This window comes from Protomyctophum bolini (assembly GCF_963924005.1).
Source record: "Protomyctophum bolini genome assembly, chromosome: 16".
In the NCBI taxonomy this organism is placed as follows: Eukaryota; Metazoa; Chordata; class Actinopteri; order Myctophiformes; family Myctophidae; genus Protomyctophum; species Protomyctophum bolini.
In genome coordinates, this window is record NC_137877.1 from 21,458,879 (window position 1) to 21,475,588 (window position 16,710).

At 40.6% G+C, this 16,710-nt stretch overlaps 1 protein-coding gene across 1 annotated transcript in view; it reads left to right on the forward strand.

Moving 5' to 3' along the window:
• asic4a (acid-sensing (proton-gated) ion channel family member 4a) overlaps window positions 1-6,767 on the forward strand; it is a gene marked incomplete at its 3' end in the record, with an annotated part of 123,779 nt that extends 117,012 nt beyond the window's left edge. The window contains exons 6-10 of the mRNA XM_080785939.1: window positions 439-592; window positions 2,479-2,570; window positions 3,074-3,153; window positions 5,021-5,137; window positions 6,570-6,767. Coding sequence (XP_080642065.1) covers window positions 439-592; window positions 2,479-2,570; window positions 3,074-3,153; window positions 5,021-5,137; window positions 6,570-6,767 — 641 coding nt within the window. The remainder of the gene's footprint in view (window positions 1-438; window positions 593-2,478; window positions 2,571-3,073; window positions 3,154-5,020; window positions 5,138-6,569) is intronic.
• Window positions 6,768-16,710: the final 9,943 nt, after the last annotated feature.

A 16,710-nucleotide genomic window follows, 5' to 3' on the forward strand; every position in this document is an offset into this window, starting at 1 on the left:
GTGTGGATGTTGCGGGGACCCCCCAGGGACCCCTATACTAGCCATAAGCCAGACGGGAAGTAACTGTAATTTCTCATCCATTTCGGACGTGGGGGTCTCGATGTTGCAGGGACCCCCCCCGCAGAACCCCCACACGGTACAGGTGCACCTCTCACGTCACACAGGTGTGATTTTTTGTATAGGCTACTATTTAAATGGAGAAAGAATGCTGCAATTTTTCCCAATGTGACTGCGAAAGAAATGCTGCTACTTGTAAAACTAAAAGCTTTATATCCTGTATAACATGACACAATGTGACATAGCTCTGTTTTCAGAGTGAAATTATATACGTTCCCCATTTTCAACTGTTTTTACATTTTGATACTTGCTTTGGCAATGTAAACATATTTTTCTCATGCCAATAAAGCTCCTTTGAATTGAATTGCTTGGGTTCTGCAGCCCTGCTCCAGAAGAGCACGGGGGACACTTGTCCATGTGAGACCCCGTGCAACCTGACCCGCTACGGCAAAGAGCTGTCCATGGTCAAGATCCCCAGCAAGGGCTCCGCACGCTACCTCTCCAGGAAGTACGACAAGTCAGAAGACTACATCAGGTCAGTAGTACGTGGTGGAAAAAGTACTCCAATGTTTTGCTTAAGTAAAAGTATCAATAGTCCAATGTAGAAAATACTTACAAGTAAGGCCTGACTCACACCTTCGCAACAGATTGATGTATGCTTGCTGTATGAGACTTATTGACTGATGCAAGCTCACAATGCATTTCCAATGGGAGTCACATGGTTTGACACAACATTTGTGTTGTATGAGGGAGTGGGGGGCAGTCGAAACACAGCCAGAAACCATGTGACTTCCATTGGAAATGCACACAAGATGTAAACAAACCATTTCATACATCTAGCATGCATCAATGTTGTATGCTAGATGCGAAGGTGTGAGTCAGGCCTAAAAGTTAATTGAGTAAAAGTACAAAAGTATCGGCATCAAAATGTATCAAAAAGTACAAAGTATTCATTGTGCAGAATGTCCCATTTGAAGTTGAAATTAGCCGATCTACAAGCACACAATGCGTTGCATCGCGAGTAGGAGTAGGAATAAAAGTACTGAAAATTTGACATACTAGACAAGTAAAGTACAAATACCTCAAAAGTACAGTACACTTAGTTACTTTACACCACTGCATCAGGTATAGGAGGGGACCGGGCTCTCTCTTTTTCCGGTGTTTCGCCCAGGTGGGAGTGGTTTTGAGACATAGTTTCTTTGAGCTTAGGGAATCAATTTTCACATCGGCCTTTTATAGCGCCGCCCACCACATTCTTTGATATTACTCTACTACAGATTCTGTCCAAACTTACACATTATCCCTATAGTCATGTGATCAACACTGTCCGATCTTTCATATATATGGCATCTAAAGTTTGCAGGAGCCTCAAATCATGCAGCACATTGCTGGTCCACAATAACCGACCTGACCTGGCCTCTGCCCCAAAGGAACACTTTATCTAGCTGGCTCTGTACTTGGACTGTTTTTTTCTGTTAACAACACCAAATCTCTTATGCGAAAACTAGGTGATCTATACAATCTCACAAAATGCGTTGCTACGTGTCACGTTTTGAGCTTGCGTAATATGCGTATCTTCTTTGGACTTTTGATGCTTTCGTGTGACGCTGTGGTATGATCAAGTAGATCATTAATGTACAGGAAAAAAAATTAAAGTTAGAAAATGGACATAAGAGGTTTCTGTCCCGACGGTGACAATGTTAGTACGGTCTCTCCATCCACGTCGTCCAGGCAGGTCATTTTGGGGTTCATTACGGTGACTCCCCGCGGTGACGGATCGTTGTCGTCTGGGATCATTTTGTAGCTCGTGTTATCCACCCCATAATCTCCCAGTCATTATGGTGATGTATGTAGTATGTTAATTGCCGGTGGCGTGACAGTGCCATCACCATCATTTACTGCAGACATGAAAATGACACAATATAGTGTGTGTTTAGTGTAATCACCCTGGATTTATTATGGCGATGTGGCTTGGGCCAGAATGAAACTATAAGAACATAAACTTTCCATGGATTTGCGACGTTATTGTTTCGGTCTTAAAAAGCAAGTGGTTCTCAAACTTTTTTGAATGTACTGTACATTTGAAAAACCTTTCCAAAATAGCAGTCTGCAAGTGAGCTTGTAAATCAGCAGTTTTTTTCAAATGGCCGAAATGTATATAGGTTTGAAGTGGATGTTGGCTAACTAGTAACTAAAGCTTTCAAATAAATGTAGTGGAGTAAAAGTACAATATATATTCAGATCCGAGGTGTACAGTATAGTCAGGGAGTACAAGTAAAAGTATTGGAAATTTAAAATACCTTAAGTAGTAAGTACAAATAACTCAAAAGGGTACTTAAATACAGTACGATCCACCACTGGAAAACATCCGGTCTATAAAGTTCATACTGTACCTAATACTTGGTTTTTCTTTATTTCCAGAGACAACTTCCTGGTGTTGGACATCTTCTTTGAAGCTCTGAACTATGAAACGATAGAGCAGAAGAAAGCCTATGATGTAGCAGGTCTACTGGGTATGCCCTATAGGCTGCAAGTACCGTGTGTGTGTGTGTGTGTGTGTGTGTGCGTGTGCGTGTGCGCGTGCGCACGTGTGTGTGCCCGAGTGTGCGTGGCAAAATATTACGGAACAATGTAATAAAACTGGATTAGTATTAGATTGTTATGCATTAGGCCATGGGTCCATTTGTGTACACTCTCAGGCTACTTTTCCACCAGAGTTGAACAGGTTTGGTTTCCCCCACCTTATATTGAACCAGTTCAGACTTCATGTTGTGTTTCTACAGAAAATGTATTGGTTGGTTCGGAACTGGAACCAGAAAATGGCCAGTTCCTTGAAAGCAAAGTTCCTTCCTTCCAAGAATCTAGAACGCAACCGAACTGGTGCGGTGAAGACCCCTGGTCTACAAGCTTCACAAGATAACAGCTTCAGTCAGAATATTGCTAGTATTTGTACACTCACTGCGCTTGGCCTTGAAGTGAGCATCCATTATGCTGTGATTGTCCTCTTCCTATACAGGTGACATTGGTGGCCAGATGGGCTTGTTCATCGGAGCCAGCATCCTGACAATCTTAGAAATATTGGATTATATCTACGAGGTACAAGGCCTCTCTGAACCACACACACACACACACACACACACACACACACACACACACACATGCGCGCGCGCGTTGTCTCTACGTATACAGTACGTGCAGGGACAAATCTCAAGACACTTGACAACGCCAGATGCACCGCAGCCAATATAATTATTAAGTTTAAAAACATTTCAAATTATTTCACAAAATACGTGTTGTGAGCTTGTAGATCTGGTATTTTCACAAAGTTTGCATGGTGCCGTTGTACAATGAAATATAACACGTGGGTTAATTTCCTAAAATTCTGTCTGATATGGACAAAGCAGACATTGTAACATTTGTCTGTCTGTCCCGCTTTTGTGCCCATATATGGAGCTGAGTGATTACGTCACCATGACTCAGCCATAACCATATAAGGAGTCCCCAAAGCAGCTATACGTCCAAAACCCAAATATGTACGAGCTGCGTCTTACTGGTAGTAGTTGCGAACGCAGTGATTGCGAACGCAGTGAGCACTTACTATGAGACCTAGCAGATCATGTCTGTGCGTGTGTCCGTTTGTCCCCCCTTTGTGCCCATATATGGAGCTGAGTGATTTGTTTGTGATTTATGCAACACACTCCATATTTGGAAGTATAGCTGCTTTGGGGACTCCTTATATGGTTATGGCTAAGTTAAAAACTTAACTTAAAAATAACTTAACTTAAATAAATAATAACTTAAAAATAAATCTTAAAAAACCCCAAATATGTACGAGCTGCGTTTGCTTCCCGCATTTGCGCGTCTTACTGGTAGTATAGTAGTAGTAGTAGTAGTAGTAGTAGTAGTAGTAGTAGTAGTAGTAGTAGCAGTAGCAGTAGTAGTAGCAGCAGCAGCAGTAACAGTAGTAGAAGTAGTAGTAATAGTAATAGCCTAGTAATAGTTTTGTGTTATTGTTAAAAGGTTAATTCTATTCTGATTGTAATTTACATTAACATTTTCACAAAAAAAAGATGAGCTACAGGTTCACAACATGTCACAATACAATACGCTGTAAGCATGTAGATCCTCTATTTTTAAACATTTGTGAACATTTTTTTAAGTATAAAATGGGTGATTAAACTAGGAAAATATCAATGTACAGTAATATTGATATTCCCAGCCACAATTCCTTTTGTCCAATCCTTTGATCCAATCAAAACAATCACAATTCAGCCCATTATACCCCACAATAGTTAATTAAAAGTTAATTTCATGTACAATAGTTTCTACAAATAGAACATTCAGTATGCTTCCTAGTGTATCTCTTTGGTCCTAGCTGTTTCTATAGCTAATCTGGCTGTGCCTGACCTTAACTGAGCACAGGGAGATCTTTGCCTTTTCAATGAGTTGTAAAATAAATGTATTTGAAATGCCAGAGTAGTAATGAAATGAATGTAATTAGCTCAGGTCCAAAGGTATATGGCAGCGATTAAGTATAGAACAAAAAATGTATGCTACATTCCAAACAAGCATGTAGGCCTACGATATTGTCTGTGTCGGGTGGAAACCTCATACCTCCAAAACTGTTACTTTTCAGGGTTCAAATTCAAAAACAGTAAAAGTAGCAGATCCACAAGCACCAAGCGTGATGCTTCGTGCTGTGTTTTGAGCCTGCGGATCTGCTACTGTTGATGCTTTTGTGTGACACCTTAGTATTATCAATCAATCATGGGTCATCAATCATAGTACATGATAGTAGGTCAATGATTTACGAAAAAACACAAAAAGTATAAATATGGAGATAGGTGGTTTCTGACAGCAACGATATACATTATACATAACAATTTAAGTCTGTGAATGCAGTGCATTGCACCACAGAGGAGGTAGAATAATACTGTAATGCTGAGCTCTCTCCGTCTCCCAGGTGATGAAGCAGCGGCTGCAGCGTCTGCTGAGACCCCAGCAGAAGGAGGAGAAGCAGCAGAACAAGCAGCAGACCAGTGCTGTAGCAACCGTGGGACTGGAGGACGTGAAAGCCAAGGTACACACAGCTGTGTCTGGTCTCCATCCTCCCCTGCAGTCATGTACTGTAGCTCACTGGTTCGCATACCTCATTAAGTACACTAGATGTGTACTTACTGGCTTTTCGTATGGTAACGCTCTTATAGCAAATTACTTACTAAAATCCGAACTTGGCTTACCGATAACAAACTCTCATTGCATCTTGGTAAAACAGAATCCATTATTTTTGGGTCCAACCATTCCCTCAGTAGAGTAAATGTAAATGATTTTAGAGTCAGAGTTGATGACATGGTAATCTCTAGCAAAGAAGAGGTTACATATCTGGGTTGTATCCTGGACAATAAACTGTCAGGTGAAGGAAAGGCAACAAGAGCGATCAAAAGAGTAAACCAAAGGACAAGATTCTTGGGCAGAATCTCCTCATTTGTTAAGTTAACAAGAGAGCTCTCAGGACACTAGCTGGAGCTCTTATTCAGCCCTTATGCTTGCACCTCCTGGTTCTCTAACATCTCAATGGCCGCGGTTACATCACGGCTTGTCATTCCGAATAAAATACTTCGGAAGTAATGTTTTTTGCTGCGACTTTACATTGGGAAATAGTCATTCCGAATGAGTGTTTACATGGACCATCCAACGATGTGATATTCAAGACATGTTATTTCATGTGAAACTACGCCATCTGTTGGACACATAATAAAATATAGGCAGTTCATTCAGTATGTCTCAGCCAGCACGCCTATTGAATAGCCTGTCGTTGTGTGCCTTCTGAACAACCTAACAATACAAACAATACAAACGATACTTTTAAATCCCATTATTTCATTCCGCAGCAGCTTTGGGGCTGGGAAGGCTTCTGATTGGATAGGGGTGCGGGCATATACGTCGTCTTTACATTTTTTTCACCCGCTGCGGGTCCCCTTTTCCGCTGGGAAGGTGATCATCCCGTTTTGTACTTTATTAAAAGTCCGATTGGGTTATTAGAGAGAGACAGAGAGAGAGAGAGAGAGAGAGAGAGAGAGAGACTGTTAAACACACACACACACACACACACACACACACACACACACACACACACACACACACACACAAAGCAGTAAACAGAGAGGGGGGTACATCGCATTTATCAACTTTTCTGAGCTGCGCGCCTCACAATGCTATTGGATTTATTTGTGCTTCGTCTTTGCACAATGCGTGCACATTGTAAAAGAGCTGATCTACAGGCTGACAACGTGTCCTATCTGTGGTCATCATGCCATGGCAATTGTCTAATAAAATAGAACAAAATATTCTTGGGTCTTGAACGATTCGTAATAGAATGCTCAAAAGCGCTGGCAAGGAATGCAATAGCCTATGTAGAGACTCTGGTAGTTAATGAGTTCTAAGTGGTTAAATTGTGCATTTTGATGAACATACACATGTTGTTCTTGCCTCTGCTCTTGTTTCCAACCCAGGAGCCCAGTGACATGGCACGGAGTCACCCAGAGGGGGCGCCGTATGCCAACACGCTCCTCCCCAACCACCACCACCACCACGGAGGAGGTCCTGGAGGAGGAGGAAGAGGAGGAGGAGGAGGAGGAGGAAGAGGAGGAGGAGGAGGAGGAGGAGGAGGGGTCCGCCACGGAGGCGTGTTCGAGGACTTTGCTTGCTAGAAGCAACAGCCTGTTTGTTCTTGTTGTTTGATGTTTCCTGTCCTGATGACAACAAAAGATGTGAGTGAGTGGTCCCCGTGCCGTGGACAGGGGAGGGCGTACAATAACACAATGGTTCCCAACCCCCCCACTTACCGTACATCTGACACAAGCTGAGATCCCCACACACACACACACACACACACACACACACACACACACACACACACATACACACACACACACACACTTGTGATTTTCAAACATGTTAGCCATTATATTATATGCAGTCACAGTGTCAGGTGGAAACCTCATGTCTCCAAAACTGTTACTTTCAGGATAAAAAATTTAAAACAGCAAAAGTAGCAGATCTACAAGTTTAAAGCGTGTTGTTTCAAGCTTGTAGATCTGATGTAGTATGAACAAGTATGGCGTTGATTTATGAAAGAAAAAGGGGAAAAAAATTAAAATATGGAGATCAGAGATTTCTGCCTGACAGCAACAATATGCTACTTCTTGTACACCGAATAGCGTAAATAGCAGATCTGCTAGATCTGATCTGCTGTTTTATGAAAAAAGGACAAGTTGGACTGATACAGGCAGAAGGTGAAAGCAAAACTTTAGGATTTTGTGCAACAAGTTTGAAAATTTGAACTACCTCCAAACAGACAAGACCCCCCCCCTCCGCCCGGGTTGGGAAGCACTGCGATAATAAACCTAGACCCTCGGCATCTCCGTCACAGAACCTTCTCCTTTGCTGTCACCAGTGGAAAAGCTACAGCCAAAGTGGAACACCAAAATTAGCTCTGCTAAACAGACCACTTGTACGTAACGTGTTGTAGGCACACATTGGACAATGTATGGACAACCTATAGCCCCCACCCTGTCCCCCAACTTTGTTCCACTTTCAAGCGAGAAGTGAGAAGCAATTTTGCAATTTCAGGACCAATCATTTTCTGGTACATTCATTCAGTCACCACTACGAGGACAGGAACTGCGTTGTCATCTTGATCCAGTTTACACAGAAACAAAGAACAATCCCATTGATTGATTGATTGATTGATCGGGATCACCTTAATGATTGTTTTATAATTTTTTCATAGGCCTACTCCTCAAACTAATTTGCTTCATTCTCGGAAAATACACCTGTACCATATACTGAAGCATTACACCAAGGCAAATGATGTATTTATTATTAAGAGATTACTATAATTACCCCTCTATATTGTATACAATATTAAAAAATATATAATGCATAACAGGCCATTGTTCCATTTCCAATCAGCCTATAGAATATGAGAGAATATTGTGAATTTATTTCATTCTAATCATATATTATCATGGATTGGAAGTCAACAACCTTCCACGCTGTTGTCGGGTGGAAACCTCATATGTCCAAAACTGTTACATTTCAGGATTCAGCAAAAATCTTTGATCTACTATTTTTGCTTCTTTTGTGCGACACTGTAGTACAACAAAGTAGATTATAAAAATAAGTTAAAATATGGAGATAAGAGGTTTATGGCTGACAGTAGTCTCGCGTTGCCAGACTGTTGCCTTTAGCAATTTTCAAATGCTTCCATCATACAGTCTGGAGAAACTCTATCATGAGTAAGTGATAAAGTAGAAGTGGAGGCTCTTCCCCACTTTCATTTCGTCTTTACAGTCGCGCAAACTTATCCTAAAATACAGTAAATAGAAATCACCTAAGCATATATAGCTTGTTGCTTAGCAGAAAAGGAAATACAAAATAAAATGTAAAGATATTTTAAAATATATTTTCGTGAACGGAAATGCAAGCTTCTATACTCGGATTTTGGGAGTTGTAGTTCCAGAATCTATATAGCATTCGGAGATTGTGGAATAGTTGTCTGGCTACGTGAGACTAGGCCGACAGCAACGAAAATAAACCACTTTGTCTGGTCTGTGCTAAAGGTGTTAGACAGTAGCAGGATTATAACTGTACATAAAAAAATCCAACGTTAAAACTAAAGAACCTTTTAAAGTTCTGTTTCAATGGTTGTTCTTTACATGCTGTTTATACAGTATATAACTTCTGTAATATTAATTTTAGTAATTTATTTATACATTTTTGAGAAGATGTTTATAACAGTCATGATTGTAGTACTATTGTACAACTGAAATGTTGCAGCTCCTGATAAAATGAATACACAGCTTTAGAAAAAAAAAAGGAAAGTTTTGTCTGATCCATAAAATCCATTGTTTAGAATGATGGTCATTGTTTTTTCTTCCTTACTCCTTCACAGTCGACAGACTTTAAATAACCACATGAAATGTAGAGAAGTTCCTACTTCAACATTGTTGCCTGATTTATACTTTTTGGACACATCTGTCATGTGTCAAAAATTACAGATGTTCCATGAGCAAAACAGTTAATTACATTTCAAGATTCAAATAAAAAAGCAAAACTAGCAGATGTGCAAGCTCCAAATGTGGCACGATGTGGCGGAAATTTATTTTGCACCAAGCACCCTAAGGATAAATAAAAAATATATTTATTCTTTCAAAGGAAAAATTAAGACCTGAGGGCGATTCTACAAATCGCCTCTAAATCAGCAGTTATCCAACTTATTTTGTGCCAGGGACCCCCAGAAGAGAAGATTTGTGTTTAAAAGAAATTAGGCACGGTGGCACAGTTGGTAGCGCTGTCGCCTCTGAGCTAGTAGGTCCTATGTTAGATTCCTGCTGGGGATGCTGTGGGCGCTACGGGCATGTTCTCTCCTCCGCGTCATCAGTGCCCATAGGTGCCCATAGGTGGGGTTTGCAAAAGGACATTTATGTGAGGAGTTTGCATGTTCTCCCCGTGTTGCCTAGGGTAGGCACCCTTACCAAAAAACATGCAGTAGTCCTGGTCCCTATACTGCCTCCCCCTCGCCAGCCGGGGCGCCTGATGGAGGGGAAAGGAACTGGTTGGAATAACGTGTTCCTTTCACACGCTATGTCCAACCAGGGAAACTCCCCCATCAGGTGAAAAGAAGCGGCTTGGACTCCTCATGCATTTAAGGAAGCATGGGGTCAGTCCGTTGCTCTCCCCAGGTTGGCAGAGGGAGTGTAGCGCCCAGGATTACGTCTAATTTAAACCTGGGCGCTACACTCTCACTGGGTGAATAAAAGGGTTACAAAAATCGTGGGATAAAAATCTAGTAATATTTTCTTAAAACTCAAGATAATTAATTTGTGATATTGAGATAAAGTATGCAAAAGTATAGAAGTAGCAGAAGTACAAATAAAATAATAATAATAGAAGACAAAGAATGGCAGCCCACACACAGCCAATTACCATATTTTAATAGAAAAAACTACGAGCTACTCTTGGCTTGTGTAATCACATTTACAGTATATGAACAATTCTTTTCTCTCCATTTGATTGGCACATTGATTTGTGATGCTGCAGGTCCACGGTGGTCATCAGCCTTGTCACCTCCTCCCTCCTCCCTGTCTGCTAGTAATCATGGGCTGTGACTGGTTGTTTAATATGCATAATCATGTGTTAGGCTGACATTTTCAAAAGGTTCCCAATCATGCTCTCCGATGGCGTCCTGTACCGGCCAGGCTGTGCATGACAATCGGTGCCTCTGCCAGTGACAAACAGAGTTGTCCTTTCACAAATAAATAATATGGGCAAAAATGCCAGTTTGAAAGTGGCCTTACTACAGACCCTTAGGGGTCTGTAACTCTGAGAGTGTACAGATGGAACCAATGGTCCATTTGGTTCCATTTGTACTCAAGAGTTGTGGTTGAATACCAATCAAAACAGTTTGAGAACCACTGAAATGAGACAACACAGAGGGACATAACACATATCACATTGACTGCTTTACAGCATTTTGTTTGATTCAGATGTATCACAAACACATGGTTGAATAGTATTCTGTCCAGCAGTAGTTCTCAATTTTTTCAGCTCAAGGCCCAAAAGAGAAATCTGGCGTCTCCCCCAGGACCCAAAATGTATAAAAGAAGTGAACATTAGGAATTAACCACATAAGCACTATTTCAAACAGCCAATCATTTTTGCCTTTTTTTAAAGTTACGAATGTTTAAAAAATATATATAGTTTGTGTGACCCCAAATTGGGTCGTGAGCCATAGTTTGGGAACCAGGCATGCAGGCTGAGGCCATGCTAGCTACCAGATGGATGGATGGTTGGTGTGTTGTGCTGCAGCAGAAGGCCTTGTGACATGAAGCCTAGCACATTCTTCACATTCTTCAGCTTTCTGTTCTGTGACTGCAGTGCAGACCACTTGACTTAACCCCTTTAACCCCAGCGTCCTATACATTCTGAAGGCGAGAACATTCTGTGTAAATAGGCGCTCTACAAGCTCACGACGCAATGCGACGTGTTGTTGCTGCGTGTGTGCTTGTAGATTGGCTATTTTTCGGAAAGGGGGGACCCTATACTACTAAAATAGTATAGGGTTTAATTGTGTATTTCATATTATAAAACACTTCTGGGGTCGAAAAAAGCAATCTTTAGTATAAAATCAAATACTGGTAAATGGAAAAAAGGAAAAAAAAGAAAAGAAAAAAAGGCCAACCCACATAATAATCAAGGGCAATATCAGTCACCAGTTATCTAACAGTTAAGATGGAGTTTGAAGTTCAATGGGTTTATCATAGAGTTGGAAGAGGGGGACGTGTCTCATAAAAATATCAGTTATCTAAATATCGAATCAATAAGCTGTCAAGCTAAAACTGTCTGAGGTGTGCACACAAAACCAGAGTAGACTTTAAAATGCCCCCAGACGTGTCTTTTGAGGCGCATTACCCCATTAAAAGTACATTTAAAAGTGACATTTGCATTTTTGTATATTCACAGAATTACGGCAAACCAAACTATGTCTACAATATCACATTTTGAATCTCTGCTGTTTTGTGCTTTTGTCTTTATTTATTTATTTTCCCCAACTGAATTCTTTCTTGTATTTTGTATATTCTAAAAATTTCAGCAAGCCATCCTGTCTACAATGTTACGTTTTGAATCTCTGCTGCTTATTTTTATTTTTATTTCCAACTGAATGTTTTAGGTTTTGACCAGTGAGGGGAAATGATCTGTGCAGGACAATGCAACTAGCTGTCTGTAACCATCTCAAAAGTCAAGAAGCAATTTTCACGTTGATAAAACCCTCTAAGACAGTGGTTCTCAAAGTGTGGTCCAGGCGGGGTCCCCCAGGCCCTGGTCTTTGAGGTGGTTCCAGAGGGTCCCCAGCTAAATGATAAATTGGTAACCAAATGGACCCTTACTACAGATCTGTAACTCTGAGAATGTACAAATGGAACCAAATGGACCCTTACAGGTCTGTAACTCTGAGAGTGTACAAATGGAACCAATGGTGCATTTGGTTCCATTTGTACACAGAGTTGTGGTCGAATGCCAATAAAACAGTTTGAGAACCACTGAAGTGAGACAACACAAAAGGGACATAATAACTTTGACAATAATTACTGCTTTACAGCATTTTGTACAGAAGTCTAATCTTGTGACTGTTGCCTCTGTTAGAACACATTTTATAAATGTTATGGTAAATACAATGACTATTAAAGTTTAGATTGATAAAGCCACCGTCTCCTAAATCCGCATCCAGATTCATTCGCTCACTTATTATGATGACAAAGCTCATCTTTATACCAGTGTCCAGTGATGAATTCAATCTGCATACTCCTGGTCAAATATTACACTATTGACTAGTGAAAGTTGCTCAGTCGCAGTTTGTAATTGAGTTAATGTTTTCGAGTGCTATTGACATTAATTTTTACTTTTTTAGTAATCAAAGGAATTAGAAAGTGCCTTTTTTATATTAATTAATACATTAAAAATAAATTAAAAATTAGGAATTAAAAACTAATATAAGTGAAAAATAGCAGATATACAAGCTCACAACACTTTGCATTGTGACACGTGAGATTGTAGATCTGCTACATTATATATTTTTAATAGAGCTAAAGTGGTTAATTCGTAATGCATTAGTGAACCTTCCTATAAATATAGTGGAGACAAAAGTGCAATATATTTTTTGTGCATGTATATACTTGCATATAAAATGTAATTCCATCCCTGTGTAAAATGTTTCAGGTTTTGTCACCCCAGAGAGCCAGTGGTTTATCCTTGCAAATATTTGCAGAGTTGCAGAAAGGAGCAAGAACATCTCAACGGTAGGTTCTCAACCTTTTCCGCATCAGGGTCCACTTGAACATCTCAAAAGTGTTTGCGGCCCACCCATCTGACCACTTAGGGGTCCGATCGTTGGGCCGTATACATTTCCAGAGCATGTACATTTTGTTTACTTAAGTAAAGCAACGCAGCAATACCACAATGTAAAAAATACTCTGTATTCAACAATTTATTTAACAATTTCATTTAGTAAAAGTACAATAGTACTGGCATCAAAGTATACTTAATTTTCAAAATGTGTTAATTCTTAGTAATCAAAGGAATTAGAAAGTGCATTTTTTTATATTAATACATTGCTGTATTAAAAATTAGAAATTAAAAACTAATAATATAAGTGAAAAATTGCAGATATACAAGCTCACAACACTTTGCATTGTGACAGGTGAGATTGTAGATCTGCTACATTATAATTATTTAATAGAGCAAAAGTGGTTAATTCGTAATGCATTAGTGAACCTAACTATAAATATAGTGGAGACAAAAGTGCAATATTTGTCTTTTTTTTTTTAATACCAAAGAGTACATGTATATACAATTCCATTCCTGTGTAAAACTCTTTTGAAAATAGCAGATAAGCTTAACGTGAAATGGAACTACAAAATCAGCCTATGGTTTTATTTCATGCCTACAGTCAGTACTTAGAGTCACTCACACTATGCAAAATTACTTATACAATTTGTATGGTAGAGTATGTTAATACTATATAACTTAATTGGGGTGGTTGTATTTTGGGTCACTGCTCTTCTATTGAGACATTTAGCTCGTGTCAAAGGTCAAGTTTCACCTAGACACAGGATCTGACACAGATCTTCTTCTTTCGTGTAACGTGTAACTCAGTGTCGTGGAGACACGCCCGCATCTCTGGTCCCATGCAGGTCAAAGAAGCTGGCTTCCGAGGGTAATCTGTATATGGGGGCAGGTGTTGATGATCGGCGGTCTGCTCAGGGCCACCGCACTGGCATGCCGCACTGTCCGCCAATCCTCACTTTTGCATTGATGCATTGAAGCACCCATCCCCATGTTCGTAATTGGTTCAGTGTAGTCCATTGCTGGCGAGGTAGGTCATCTCCTTCTATGGCACCATCTCCTGGTTCCCAGATGTAGCGATGCATGCGAGAGGGCTCCGGCTGACTCCCACTCCTGCTTCCACGCTGCTGCCAACCAAGCATCTCTGGAGATGTCCTCAGAGGTGGAGTTGAGCATCTCTTGTGCTGCCTTGTTCTAGGGGTGGCGGGACTTGAGTCTGCTTGGAAGGCGCTGGAGTAGTTGTTGGGTTGTGCCAGTCGCCACGTCGACCTTTCTCGCATGAGGGCTTCTGCTCCAGACTGGGGCGCAGTATTCCGCTGCGGAGAAGACCAGGGCTTGGGTGGACAGCGTCTTAGCGGAGGCTCCCCAGGTTGTTCCAGCGAGGCGGCGGATCAGCGCAACCATATGGATGTCACCTTGGCCTTGAGTTCTTCAAGGTGTTGTCTGAAGGACAGTGTCCGATCCAGACGCACGCCAAGGTACTTCGGGTCTTGCTGGACCTCCAGGCTTCTGCCGTCGACACTCACCTCAAGTTCCCTCCTTGCTTCCCTGGTGCTAAGGTGGTATGCCACTGCGACTGTCTTACCGACACTGACCTGTAGACGCCACCTTCGAAGGTATGCCACCATGGTGCTCATATCTTCATTCAGGCCCTCTTCCATCACCTTCCACGTAGGATGACTCAACATGATGGCAACGTCGTCTGCATAGCCATACTTTCTGGACGATGTGTCAGGTAGGTCATGTATGTAGATGTTATCCCCTGAGCAAGCGAGCATAGTCATATGGCTATTAGTATCAATGGTTAAAAAAAAAGATTCAGCACTTGCTCGTTCAGGAAACCAGGTTCAAATCCGGGGTAGAAGAGGAAAGTGAGCTATAGTTTAGCCTACTTTCCACCACTGCACAGCTGAAAACGTGCCACTTTGCTCTGCGTTTCGAGCTTGCGCATCTGCTAGGCTATACTTTTGATGCTTTTCTGTGACACTGCAGTATGATCAAGTAGGGATGTTAATTTTATGAAAAAACAAAAAGTTAAAATATGGAGATGAGAGGTTTTTCTGCCAGACAACAACTAATTGTACTTGGTTACGTTCCACCGCTGCACACGGAACAGACATGGTTTTGGAAAGTTCCCCTTCCTTTTTTTAACGCTGTCGTTATAAAACAACTGCAAGTCAAAATGACCCCGGTGTCCATGAGGGGAGGAGGAGAAAGTCCCTGGGATTGTATGAAAAAACATAGTACAAAGTAATGACATGCAATTAACTCTCAAGCTGCTCTGTAGTTATGTGGTTACAGCAGGCCTCGGGGTATTGCATATGGAAACCTGGAAAAAGCTGTAATTTACTCTCTAGGCAATTTCCCTCTTTTTTTTCTCTTTTTTTTTTAGCCAGACGTCAGGAATACCTCAGGTCGTTGGATGAGACGGCGGAGTGGGTTACCAGTGTTGCCATGTCTACTTAATATTAGAAGCAACTTTGGCATTGTTTTACTGTAAAGTTGCTTGTGAATATTGGTTAGTGTTAGTGTAGTGCGGTTGTGTTTTTTTTTTTACTCGTTTCTAAAGTGTAGTTTCTTATTTGGGCTTGCTTCCTATGTCGCTTTTTTCACGTCAACGACCCCCAGATTAATATGTAGGCCTACGGGTATTTGTCCACACCTCCACATCTGAAAGTATTTTGTGCCAGGGACCCCTGGATACAAGATTTGTTTTAAAATGTTTCCAAAAATATATTCTTTTCCCCAATATGTTTTTGAAAATAGATAATAGCTGATATGAAGTGGTAAAAGTTATTTCTTTTGGGTTTGTTTGCATGGCCCTGGCTGCTTGTTTCTCTTGCAAAATCTGGCAACACTGTTGGCCCATAATGTCCTCTGCCCTGTGGTGGTTTGGTTTATGCTGGCCAGGAATGTTGCCTACAGTCCTTTTTAGATCTGGGAAAAAGGGAGAAAAAGACTTCCAACTGATGTTGTTGTCGTTGTGAAGTAGCCTACCATAAACTGTGCATTTGTTCACCTGAGTCTGAGAGAGGCCTGGGTTGAGGGATCTGTAATGGTACAATATAGGTTACTACTGTATACATAGTAGGCTATATGTGTTCCTTTACTGACACCTAAAGGACAAACTGGATTTTGTAAATATAATGATGGTCTAAATCAAGTTATTCACAACCATGCAAATTTATATATATATATATATATATATATATATAGACACCAGTCAAACCACAGGTCGCATTTACCATGAAAATGTGCATTTTATCTCTGGATTCAACAGACTGTAAAATCATCAGTGGGTTAACTTAAAGCTGACCTCTTCTACCCCGGATTTGAACCCGGTTTCCAGTCTTGACATTTTAACCATTGACTAATGCTTGCTCAAGGGATAAATTGAATTTTGCGTCAGATCCTGTATCTAGGTGAGATATGACCTTTGATATAATCTAAATGTCTCAATAAATAAGACAAAATACACCAATGAAGTAAGGCTAGTATTAACATACTCTACCAACCATACAGAATGGACAAAATTACATATTTTTACATGTACATGTAAAAACAGCTTTTCCTTTGCATAGGACACTATCCAAGTGATACTAGACTGTGGGAAAAAATGAGTCCATACAGTATGTTCATAATTAAATATTTTTTTTATTTCATAATTACAATGATTCACAGTTCATTTAAAATTGTAAGTATACAATTGAATGCAAAATGTATGTACATTTGAAAACACTTGGAAAC